The sequence below is a fragment of the Rhinopithecus bieti genome, unplaced genomic scaffold (assembly GCF_001698545.2).
Source record: "Rhinopithecus bieti isolate Rb0 unplaced genomic scaffold, ASM169854v2 scaffold_30448, whole genome shotgun sequence".
NCBI classification, from domain to species: domain Eukaryota; kingdom Metazoa; phylum Chordata; class Mammalia; order Primates; family Cercopithecidae; genus Rhinopithecus; species Rhinopithecus bieti.
In genome coordinates, this window is record NW_016813223.1 from 332,252 (window position 1) to 344,654 (window position 12,403).

At 40.1% G+C, this 12,403-nt stretch overlaps 2 protein-coding genes across 2 annotated transcripts; one reads left to right on the plus strand and one right to left on the minus strand.

The window, feature by feature from the left end:
- Positions 1-916: 916 nt before the first annotated feature.
- On the plus strand, positions 917-2,157 carry LOC108512560 (small proline-rich protein 2B-like). The gene is made up of 2 exons (XM_017847840.1): positions 917-957; positions 1,670-2,157. The coding sequence occupies exon 2, from the start codon at positions 1,689-1,691 to the stop codon at positions 1,905-1,907; it is 219 nt and encodes a 72-aa protein (XP_017703329.1). The 5' UTR covers positions 917-957; positions 1,670-1,688; the 3' UTR covers positions 1,908-2,157.
- A 6,884-nt stretch (positions 2,158-9,041) lies between these two features.
- Positions 9,042-10,745, minus strand: SPRR1B (small proline rich protein 1B). The gene is made up of 2 exons (XM_017847833.1): positions 10,699-10,745; positions 9,042-9,615 (listed from the first exon to the last, which is right to left on the minus strand). Exon 2 carries the CDS (start codon positions 9,594-9,596, stop codon positions 9,327-9,329), a length of 270 nt encoding a protein of 89 aa, XP_017703322.1. The 5' UTR covers positions 9,597-9,615; positions 10,699-10,745; the 3' UTR covers positions 9,042-9,326.
- Between the last annotated feature and the right edge of the window lie 1,658 nt (positions 10,746-12,403).

The following is a 12,403-nucleotide window of genomic DNA, read 5'->3' on the forward strand; positions in this document are numbered from 1 at the left end:
TAGGATGTTCACAGGGAACCATATAAGCATGGTTCCATACATAGATTTTGAGTGAATACTTGTAACTTTGGTTTCCTTCTCTCCATTACCTTTTATAAATAAAAAGGCTGTAGTACACATCCTTGATGGCAGCAAGTAGCAAACGTGCTGGGGAGACTAGATCTTGCTCTCGAATCTGTCCTGGGATGCAAGTGCCTCTACGAATGTGGTGTAGAAGCTACAAATGTGGTATAGAAGACGGCTTCAAAGAGGAAAGGAATATAGGTAAAAATCTGGGGTTTTATGCGAGAAATAGGTGGCAAAGAAAATTTCAGTCTTGAACAGGATCAGCAGATAGCACAATGTGGTCAGCCTGCAAACACAGAGGTAAGTATTATTCTCCTCTGTTTATAATCCCAGGGAGGAGAGGTGACATGCCTGCCGTCATGGAACTTAGCAAAGAAAAAGCTTAGCTCAGGCCTTCGTTAGGTCTCTCCTTCCTTCTAGCACATTGGCCAATTGTATGAGGAAAGTAGAGGTGGAGTTGGGTTCATGTACAACAATATGGCATTCAGCTAGAGTGGATGAGGACAGAAAGTTTTATGACTCAGCGGGGGTAAGATAGGAAAGGATCATTGTTCCCAATCAAGAAAGAGAGCCCTGGACAACCAGTTAGAGAATCCCCCGATTATCTCTCTGACATAAGTCACTGAAACTGAGATCTAAGGCAGGTCCTCTGTGAGTCATAAGCACTTAACCCAGTGGGGAGATCCCAGAACAGGATATTTCCTAGTTTGAGAATCCCTCTCATGCCAGATATGGATACATTTGCATTTTACTTTGGACGTTGCTGGACGAGCCCACTTTTAGGCAGTTCCACTTCCCACTGGGTGGGGCAGCAAGTCCTATAAAGAGGTTCCCTGCTGCACGACTCTTGAACTCCTGGTACTCTAGCACTGACCTGCTTTGGACAACCTGGTGAGTGTGAGTCCTTAAGTTCCTCAGTTCTTTGTGCCCTGAAATGTTGAATTTAATGTGAAAACAGCAAGTTTGGTTGATACAATTCTGTGACCATGGGTTTGACGTTACTTAGTAGATGGAAATTTAGAATTAGAGTACGGTGCTACGTTATTTTAGCTTGTTTCTCGTATACAGTTACATGTCCATATGGACAGAGAATTTAATAGGAAAGCTTTGAATTGAAGAAGAAAAAAGAAAAAAATATTTTTTCCCCATGTTTTCCTGGTGTCTTTTTCAAAGGTTTGTGTCTTAACAGGTGCCAAGAGCCTACAATCCTTCCCAAACAGCCCTTTGTTCTGTGCTCAAATCAACCCACTGGGACTTTACTACAGATAATGATAATAGAAATGGCTTGTGAGATTGCTTATGGTATCTGAACTTGTCACTGCCTTTACTAAAGATGTTATTTTCACAGAGATGACATGCTTGGTTCATTACTACAGAGATATTTTCCTTGGAAAAATTGTATGAGAAAACACCAGATTTCCCAGGGCCAAGGAAGCAATTTGCTAAAGTGGAAGGGAGAAATGAGGGAGTCTTGAAAAGGCAGTTAAGAGTTTAAATAATTTCTTGGAGAGGGAGCAATAATATTTCATGGTATTACATAAGCATTGGCTTCTCTCTCTGGAGGAGTTCCTTCCCGTGAACACTGTCATATCATTTCTTTCAGATTCTGAGACTCCAGCAGGATGTCTTATCAACAGCAGCAGTGCAAACAGCCCTGCCAGCCACCTCCTGTGTGCCCCACGCCAAAGTGCCCAGAGCCATGTCCACCCCCGAAGTGCCCTGAGCCCTGCCCACCACCGAAGTGTCCACAGCCCTCCCCACCTCAGCAGTGCCAGCAGAAATATCCTCCTGTGACACCTTCCCCACCCTGCCAGCCAAAGTATCCACCCAAGAGCAAGTAACAGCCTCAGGATTCATCAGGATCATGAAAGGATAAGGATATTTGGCTCACCTTGTTCCACAGCTTCACCTGCATCTTCTCATCAAAGCCATCCAGGGATACACAGGGAGCTTCTTTCTCTTTAACCTGTGACCTGCCCGTGATGATCCGTGACAGCGAAAGGTTTCCTTTCTGAGGTTGCCCATACTGCCACTGTCCATGTGAAGCTGAGAAAAGGAAGTCCTGGGCTGTGCCAGCTCCCAGAGCTTCAGAAGAAAGAGCAACAGCTGTCACCCTGGGAACCATCAGAGAATTCTGTTGATGTTTCCTGTGTCTGTCTGTCCCCTGGGCATAAGCTTCAACCACCTGTGCAGTTGTCACTTTCCTTTCACTACCTGAATAAAGTATCTATGCATAATATTTGTGAATGAATATTTTGTTCCCTTCAAATCTGCTTTATTAGTAATATTATATGATCATTTGGATTTAGTTCTACCTTTCTCTTATCTCCAGGACCAGGATTTCACAAATATTGTTATCTGAATTTTGGGTCATATCGAACAAATCAATCAGAATTTTAATCTCTTCATTCCAAAATGTGGAAAATAATATTTATATCACAAACTTATCTTGGGCATAAAATGGAATTAATATCAGGAATTTGGTTGACACAATTCCTGACATATCATTACTACTCATTTGATAGTAGTCTATTAGCAGCAATACATCATCATGAAAACAGAACTACCATTTGACCCAGCAATCTCACTGTTGGGTATATACCCGAAGGAATATAAATTGTTCTACCATAAAGACACAAGCAAGTGTATATTTATCGCAGCCATATTCACTATAGCAAAGGCATAGAATCAACCTAAATGCCCATCGGTAGTAGAGTGGACTTAAAAAAGTGATAAATATACACCATTAATTCTACACAGCTATAAAAAAAATCAGATCATGTCTGTCGTAGCAATGTGGATCGAACTGGAGGCCATTATCCTAAGCCAATGAAATCAGAAACAGAAAACCTAATACCATGTGTACACCCATTACGGAAAACAGTATGAAAGCTCCTCAAAAGTTAGAAATAGAAATAATATATGATCTTGCAAACCCATTACAGGGTGTATACCCAAAAGAGATGAAATTAGTATGTCAGAAAGATATTTGCATTCCCCTGTTTATCACAGCACTTTGCACAATAGCCAAGATATGGAATCCACCTAAGTGTCCAGTAACGGATAAATTGATTAGGAAAATATGGTTTATATACACAGTAGAACACTATTCAGCAATGAAAAGAATATAATATTATTTGTGACAACATGGATGAACCTACAGGACATTATGTTAAATGAAATAAGTAAGACACAGAAAGACAAATATTGTAAGTTCTCTTTCACATGTTGGAGCTAATAAAGTTACTCTCATGAAGGTAGAGGGTAGAACAGTGGTTACCAGGGATTAGGGAGTATGAGGGGAGGGAGGGAAGGATGGGGAGAGGTTAGTTAATGGGTACAAAGTTATAATTAAATGGGTATAAAGTTGCAAATAAATAAATATAATAATGAATTATAATTTTTATTTATAATTAAACTATAAAATTAATTTATTACAACAACAAAATACAAATAATACAATTTAATTATGATTAAATAATAATTAAATGGGTACAAAGTTACAATTAAATTAAAAAGTTACAATTGAATACATATAATTACATATACACCATGGAATGCTACATAGCCATGAAAAAGGAAGAAATCATGTCTTTTGCAGCAACATGAATGAAGCTGAAGGCCATTATCCTGAATAAATTAATATGAGAACAGAAAACCAAATACCAGATGTTCTCACTTATGAATGGAAGCTAAACATTTGGTACTCATGAACATAAAGATGGCAATTAAAAGGAATGAAATACTGATACATGTTACAACAAAAATCAGTATTTAAAATATTATGCTAAGTTAAAGAAGCCAGACTCAAAGGACCAAATATTGTATAATATTATTTATATGAAATGTCCAGAATAGGCAAATTTATAGAACCAGAAAGTAGGCTTGTGATTTCTTGGGGTCCAGGGGCAGGGGAATGAGGATTGACAACTCATCGGTATGGAGTTATCTGGAGGAGTGATTAAAGGATTCTGAAATTAGATACTGGTGATAATTGTGTAACTGTGAACCTACTAAGTACTATTGAATGTACACTTCAAAAGGGTGAATTTTATGGTATGTAAATTCTGTGTCAATAAAAGTATTTTAAAAACAAAGAAAATGGGCTTTCTTTTAAACATAAGTGCAAGGGTATAGAGGGAAACCAAAAATCTGCAAAGTTGGGAAACTTGATCACTTCTAAATAGAAAGATACAATCGAGAATAATTTTGAGAGACAGAAGTTCATTAAAACTCAGGTTTGGAGTTAAGATTAGATTAAGTTTTAATGTCATCACATCTAAGTTTATTTTTCCAAATAATGTCAAAGAAGCCACAGTTGAGGAAGAAAGACATGGAAAAAGGAAGGAATAAATAAGCCCAAGAATTTCATCTGTGAAAGAAATGTGGGTATAGTTACTAGCATATAGAACCGGCTAGAAGAAAATAGATTAGAAATCTACTAAATTTTTGAGGAATCATATTCCCAAGGTAAGCACAAGCTAGATCTTAAAACAAAACAAAAGGAAATGAAGCAAAACAGCTTTCTAAGAGCCTTAAACCACACTTTGTTAGAAAGTGAGCTGCATTCTTCCCATCCATGGACATGGAATTTTTTCCATTTGTTTGTGTTATCTATGATTTCTTTCAGCAGTGCTTTATAGTTCTCCCTGTAGGGATGTTGTATATTCTCCCTTTCACCTCCTTGATTATATGTATTCCTAGTTATTTTTTTTCCATGGCTATTGTAAATGGGATTCCATTTTCAACTTGACTCTCAGATTGAACATTATTGATGTATACAAATGCTACTGATTTTGTACATTGTTAAATGGCTATACTGCCCAAAGCAACCTACAGATTCAACACTATTCCTTTCAAACTATGAACGCTGTTTTTTGCAGAATTAGAAAAACCTATTCTAAAATCCATATAAAACCAAAAGAGAGCTCAAATAGCTAAAGCAATCCTAAACAAAAAGAACAAAACTGGAGGCATCACATTACCTGCCTTTAAGCTATACTATAATGCTACAATAACCAAAACAGCATGGTACTGAAACAAAAACAGACACATAGACCAATGGAACAGAATGGAGAACCCAGAAATAAAGTTGTACACCTACAACCATCTAATTGTAGACAATGTCAACAAAAATGAGCAACAGGGAAAGAACTCTTTATTAGATAAATGGTGCTGGGATAGCTGGCTAGCCATGTGCAGAAGAATGAAACTGGACCTCTATCTTTCACCATCTGCAAAAGTTAACTCAAGATGGATTAAAGATTTAAATGTAAAGCCTCAAATATAAGAATCCTAGAAAAAAACATAGGAAACACCATTCTGGACACTGGTCTTGGGAAAGAGTTTATGACCAAGTTCTTAACAAGAATTGCAATGAAACTAAAAGTTGACAAGTGGGACTTAGTTAAACTAAGGAGCCTCTTCACAGCAAGAGGAACTTTCAACAGAGCAAACAGACAACCTACTTAATGGGAGAAGATATCTGTAAATTATCTGACAAAGGTCTAATATCCTGAATCTAAAAGAAATTTAAACAACATAACAAGCAAAAACCAAACAATCACATTAAAAGGTGGGCAAAAGATAGGAACAGACATTTCTCAAAAGAAGACATAGAAGTGGCCAAAAAACATGAAAAAATGCTCAACATCACTAATTACCACAGAAATGTAAGTCAAAACCACCATAAGATCCCACACCAGTTAGAATGGCTACTATTTAAAAAGTCAAAAACCAACAGTTGCTGCCAAGGCTGTGGAGAAAAGAGAATGTTTATACACAGTTGATGGGAATATAAATTAGTTCAGTCATTGTGGAAAGCAATTTGGAGATTTCTAAAAGAACTTAAAAGGGAGCTACCATTTCACCCAGCAATTCCATTACTGAGTATATATACAAAAGAAAATAGATTATTTTACCAAAAAGACACATCCGCTTGTATGTTCATTGCCGCGTTATTCACAATAGCAAAGTCATGGAATCAACCTAGGTGCCCATCAACAGTGGACTGGATAAAGAAAATGTGGCACATATATACCATGGAATGCTACACAGCCGGAAAAAAGAATTAAATCATGTTCTTTGGAGTAACATGGATGGAGCTGGAGGCCACTGTCCTAAGCAAATTAATGTGAGAACAGAAAACTACATACCACATGTTTTCACTTACAAATGGGTGCTGAACATGGGTACTCATGGACATAAAGATGGCAACAATAGACACAGGTGAGTAATAGAGGGGAAAGAGACAGAGGTGGGTATGGGTTGAAAAACTACCTATTGGTTACTATGCTCACTATCTGGGTAATGGACTCATTCATATTCCAAGCCTCAGCATCACACAACACACCCATGTAACAAACCTACAAGTGTATACCCCTGTATTAGTCTGTTCTTGCATTGCTATAAAGAACTACCTGAGACTGGGTAATTTATAAAGAAAATAGGTTTCAATGACTCACAGTTCCAGAGGCTGTACAGGAAGCATGGCTGGGAAGGCCTCAGGAAACTTACACTTACGGCAGAAGGCAAAAAGGAAGCAGGCACATCTTCACATGGCAGAGCAGGAGAGAGAGCGAAGGTGGAAGTGCTACACGCTTTTAAACAACCAGATCTTGTGGGAACTCACTCACTATCATGAGAACAGCAAGGGGGAAGTCTGCCCCCAAGATCCAATCTCCTCCCACCAGGCCCCTCCTCCAACACTGAGGATTACAATTCCATGTGAGATTTGGATGGGGACACAGAACCAATCCGTATCAACTCCTGAATCTAAAAACAAGTTGAAATTATAGAAAAGAAAAAAATAATAAAAAATTTAAGAAAGAAAAGTGAGCTGCAAAGCTTACCTAATCAAGAAGGGCACAATCCACAATACACACCTCAGGTTTGATTATAGAGAACAGTATTAAAAAAAGAATAATTCTACAGATGGCAGAACAATGAATAGCAAAATTAAAAGGAGTTCCTTTCAGAGAACAGAATTAACACCTTAAAAGGAACTTCTACCACTTCTGGTATATTGCAGTGGGAAGACTGTGGCTTCACAATGCCTGCCCAGTTGGATTTCAGAGTACTAAGGCCTAGTGGTTGCCGTGTGTCACAATTATCTTCCTTTGAACATGGTAGTTTTGATTTAGCTCTCCTGTACCTGCATTGTCATTGGTTGCTGGGTAACAGGAAGAAATGGCCCATTTGTTTGTTTCATAATTTGCTGAACAAAAGGAGCCATAGGAAGACACGATGGAGAGAATTTCATGTTATCTAGAGATCCTAGATTTTGAGCTGGCGGGGACCATAAGGTTTTTTTTTCCTTAGGGGTTTGTGTTCTGCTTATGAGACAAAAGGAACAGATGGATATTTGAGAACAAGAAGGCTATTCTGTGGCTGAAGCTTGAGAAGCTCACCCAAATCTGTGTCTCCCTCTTATTTCTGAGCACACCAGTAAACTACATTTCTTAACTTTGTGAGATTGACAGGGCTATGTGACCAAGTTCTACACAAGTCGATAAGAACTGAGGGATGCGTGCTGTTTCTTGTTCCAAGTGGGTAAGTGCAGGAGCACCTTTATATTCAGTCTATTTCCCTGTTCTTGTGCTTGGATTTATAGGGCACAGCACTCAGAGATGGTGAGACATATGAAGGAAGGACTGTCTCTTCATGACTCTGTGTAACAAAGACTTTACTAACCCATATTGGACTTTTATATGAGTGCAAGGTAACTTTTACTCGATGAAGCTCCAACAACATAGGGGAGTGTTGTTATAGTAGCTAACCTATGCTGACTAGCATCATTGCAACACCTTTTTTTCTGCTTGGCTAATTGGTTTGGTGCTAGGAGGCACTTATATTTGGATATGATGGTAGATTTTTACCTACTAATTAAACAAGAAAACCCTTAGGGTAATACAACTTTTAGGGTAATCATTTTTCATATAGGCTTTGTAATTTTAAATAACGCAATCAAGTAAAAATGCCATGATCAAAAGTATCACAATTTCTTGAGTTACATCAATGGCATGTAATTGTTTTATTATTTCATTTTCCATCCTAAGAAAAAGAATCTCTTTTATACTACTGCAGAAAAACTTGCTTTGTTTCCCAGTTACATGCAAAAGCAACCTATATTTCCATCAATATAAACATATATGCACATGTGTATGAACACACTGTTGTAATTCTAGCTTGTTTAATTTGACTGGAAACATGTTGATACTACAGGGAGATGAGTGAGGGTGGGTTTTACAGTTCTGACTTCCGTGGTTCGCACCTATGTGAGAAAAACAGTCTCCAAACTGGATCAGCTTTTGTGTATTACTCTGTGAGGACTCCAGATCTCGTGTGTGTTGTTGTACATGTGTGTATGTGTGTTTGAATGAGGGGTGGGGTAGGGAGTGAAGTACATCCCCAGGGCACTGCAAATGCCCCTGGCAAGCACCTTAAATCTCCCTTATTCTGTTTCTGGTCCAGAGTTGGCACTCAGAGACTAGAAATGACTAATTGGGATAAAGAGCGGAGTCTGTGCGTCTTTGGAAATCTTGGTTGTAGGTATCAGAGAGAAATGAGTGAGAAGGAGCGGGTTAGCATATGTAGGAACAACATTACTTGAAATAAACAGCAATTGGCTGGTAAGTTAGCAGTCTAAAAGTCAGATTTGGAGGGAAGGCATTCAGGATTAGTGAGTCAGAGTCAGCTTAGACAAGTGCTAACTAAACTCTGGCATGACTCATGGAGTTGCAAGAGGAGAGCCCTGCTCCAGCCCTGGATGCCCAAAGCAACAGCCTCTAGGTGGCGTTGCACAACTTCCCATAGGCAGCCCAGGAATGCTTGTCGGGGCAGCCCCTCACCCTCCTAGTGCGAGTATCAGATGCCTTCTGGACAAAGCCCTTCTTCACCAACCCATCTCTGTGTACAGCTCCTGCTTCATGAGGGAAAGAAATGAAGTTGTAGAGTCAATGACACACAGTCAAAAGTGGAACTGAAAGTGAATTTAATGGGGGTATAAGAGAGCTGAATCATTTGCCTTAATCTTAAGTCTCTCTTCAGATGAATTCTGAGCAGCTGAAAATTAGCTGTGGTACTAAGACCTTCAGCTTCATTCAGAGACTCAGAGTGTACAGGAAACAAAGCTTCATAGCATATTCTTTTTTGGTGGAGGCAGAACGCTAATTGCAAGGCAAATGGGACTCATACGCAGAATGAGATAGGGGATTCAGCATCTGGTGGCTGGCTCCTCAAGGGCATGGCTGCGGACCACATTACTTCTGCTTGGTCTTCTGCTGGGCTGGTGCTGGAGTGACCGTTGAAGGGCAGGGCTCAGGCACCTTGGGGTGGCAGGGCTCTGGAACCTTGGGCTGGCAGGGTTCAGGCACTTTGGGGTGGCAGGGCTCAGGCACTTTGGGGAGGCAGGGCTCCTTGGTTTTGGGGATGCATGGTTCCTGGGGTGGAGGCTGGCAAGGCTGTTTCACCTGCTGCTGCTGAAGCTGAGGGGGTGGGGGGCAGGGCTGCTTCTGCTGCTGGGAACTCATGCTTCAACAGTGGCTGGTCCTAGAGACAGAACAGATGATTTCAACAGAGAATAACTAGGGAATAAGCCATGGTGAATAACACTTCAAGTCTCTTAAAAAGCAAATGTACATCCCCCTTCTTGACCACAAAGAATACTTAATTTCTGAGCCTTTGAAGAGGAACTCAAAGATGATTTGCTCTTGTTCCACTAGTGCAAGGCCTCTCCTGGTGCTCTCTTTCTTCTTACACAGCACAATAACAGGCTTCTAGCAGGAATATGAGACTCATAATACTGGATCATTGGAAATGTGAGGTTATTTGAAAAAAAACCTAATAAATTAAATCTACCCACTCATTTCTGATAAATAGCATGGCTTATCATCTATGGTATAACTCCGACCTCTCTAGAACACTACACAATCCCACCTCTGGCCTAGCGCAAGTGCTCATCTGTCTTAAATGTTTTCCTTGTTCCTGCTCATTCAAGCACTAACGAAACACCACAAATCACTTCATATGGCGCTTTTAGGGGCTTCTCTAGAGAAAACCTTCCATAAATCTCTGTATTCCCAAACTGCTACAGAACTTGCCCTAATCACCTGGCACTGATGTTACCATTATACATTGCATTTTAGCTCATATTTCCTGATTAAATTGTATATCATAGAGTACATTTTCTGCTGCTTAAATTATTTCTTTGCAACCAAATTGTCAAATACAGTAAGCTCTCACAAAAGTATTTGTTGAAAGAATAAAATTCTCTGTATTAAAATTATAAATAAGACGGAATTATAATGTCAGGGAAAGTGCTATGGACCTGGGTTCTAGTCCTTATCCTATGACAAATTTACTATGGATCCTTGACTAAACCAACCTCCTGCTTGCTGACACAGAAAGAGTGAATGAAGAAGAACTGATAATGTCTAAAGTCTCTTCAAGCCCACAGTGTGATTACTTTTAAAATGAAGATATTCCTAGAGGTTATAATTCAGTTGAACAGTCTGCATGGCTATGACCAAATTCAATAATGAGGAAAAAAAAATACCAAGAAGGCCAAGGAGACTCTAATAAAAATTAAATACATAGAATGGATGCTAAAGAGTTGCAAGTAAAGAGACTGACCTGGTGTGCAGAGAGGAACACTCCGTTTGATCCCTTAGAACTGGCGTAGTGTTCCCAGCCAACTGGCTTTTTTATGCAGGGAACAAGCCCTGCCTCAAGGAAACAGGATCTATCTGGGCTGCTGTGCCTACATTCCTTACCTGTCAGACGTGATTCACCCCTCTTCCCCCATCCACCTGTTGACTCAACTTTTGTGATGAAACCTGTGGCACTTGCTGTCTGACAAGGATGTCACCTGGGCTTTATCCCCCGAGCACCCTTTGCTCTCAGGTGTAGTGTTTACAGGGAGGGTGGTGTGGGCTGAAAGAGAGAGAAGGAAGACATTCTGGGGCTGCTGGAACCAGAAACAGTCCTATCTTCAGCAAGAGTCTAATCCTCAGCACAGGTGACACTTGTAGGGCTGTTTAATATTTGAAGTGAATGCAGAGATAAACAATAGGTATTTCTGGTTCTTCTGGAAGGCCAAAGCCATGGTGACCAGGTGAAAAATAGTAATATTCTGTTAATCCATCACTCAGTATACTCTTGCCTGGTAGGGGAAAGGAGAAACTAAAATGATTCTTTTGGTTCTAAGAAGTCTTTTCTCCAAGGAGGAACTCAGGGTAAATAGCATAAGGGCAGGCTAACCTCTTTCTATGAAGGAGAGTTCTGAGCAGTGAAACTCTGGGAAGAATGGTCACATTCAGAAGCTCTGGAGCAACTTGGCCCTTTTAGTCCATCCGTTTGTTCTGTCCATTGTGACAGCAGGCCCTGAAGACCCTGGTTTTCATGGGGAATTCCTTCTCTGCAGCCAACATGGGAAGGAACAAAGGAGCTGGGATTCCCTGAGCCCTTATATCAAAGTTCTCTCTCCTCAAGATAAGATGAAATTTAGGTCACTAATCCAGGCCTACCTGCAGTATACAACCTGTTGCAAGTGTGGTTTTTGGAGAACCCAAACTATCCTTCAAATCCAGGTGTTGGATGGTCACTCCCTCACTATTTTCACTCATCTAAATGTTTGTAGAGCACCTGCTGGCTGCACAGCTGTGTCACCTCTCATGAACTTCAGCCCAGGACCAGCCAGCTACCACCAGAGGTTCCTCTGCTTAGCCACTGTTCTACCTTCCATTTTCACATGATGCCTGGTGTGTAATAGCTGCTCAGAAAATTGACAATTATAGAATAAATGAATGAATGAATGGAAGGATGGAGAGATGGATGGATGATATTATTTGCAAAGAGACACCAGAGGCTGTTTTGAGAATACCAGGAAATTTTTTATTTTTATTTTTATTATTATACTTTAAGTTCTAGGGTACATGTGCATAACGTGCAGGTTTGTTACATATATATACTTGTGCCATGTTGGTGTGCTGCACCCATCAACTCATCAGCACCCATCAACTCGTCATTTACATCAGGTATAACTCCCAATGCAATCTCTCCCCCTTCCCCCCTCCCCGTGATAGGCCCCGGTGTGTGATGTTCCCCTTCCCGAGTCCAAGTGATCTCATTGTTCAGTTCCCACCTATGAGTGAGAACATGTGGTGTTTGGTTTTCTGTTCTTGCGATAGTTTGCTGAGAATGATGATTTTCAGCTGCATCCATGTCCCTACAAAGGACACAAACTCATCCTTTTTTATGGCTGCATAGTATTCCATGGTGTATATAGGAATTCTTATATACTGATCTTCAACAAGCGTGGTTAATGGAGTCAGGGCTA

Coding starts and splice junctions, on each gene's coding strand:
- LOC108512560 (XM_017847840.1), top strand. CDS start 1,689: ATGTCTTATCAACAGCAGCAGTGCAAACAGCCCTGCCAGCCACCTCCT.
- SPRR1B (XM_017847833.1), bottom strand. CDS start 9,596: ATGAGTTCCCAGCAGCAGAAGCAGCCCTGCCCCCCACCCCCTCAGCTT.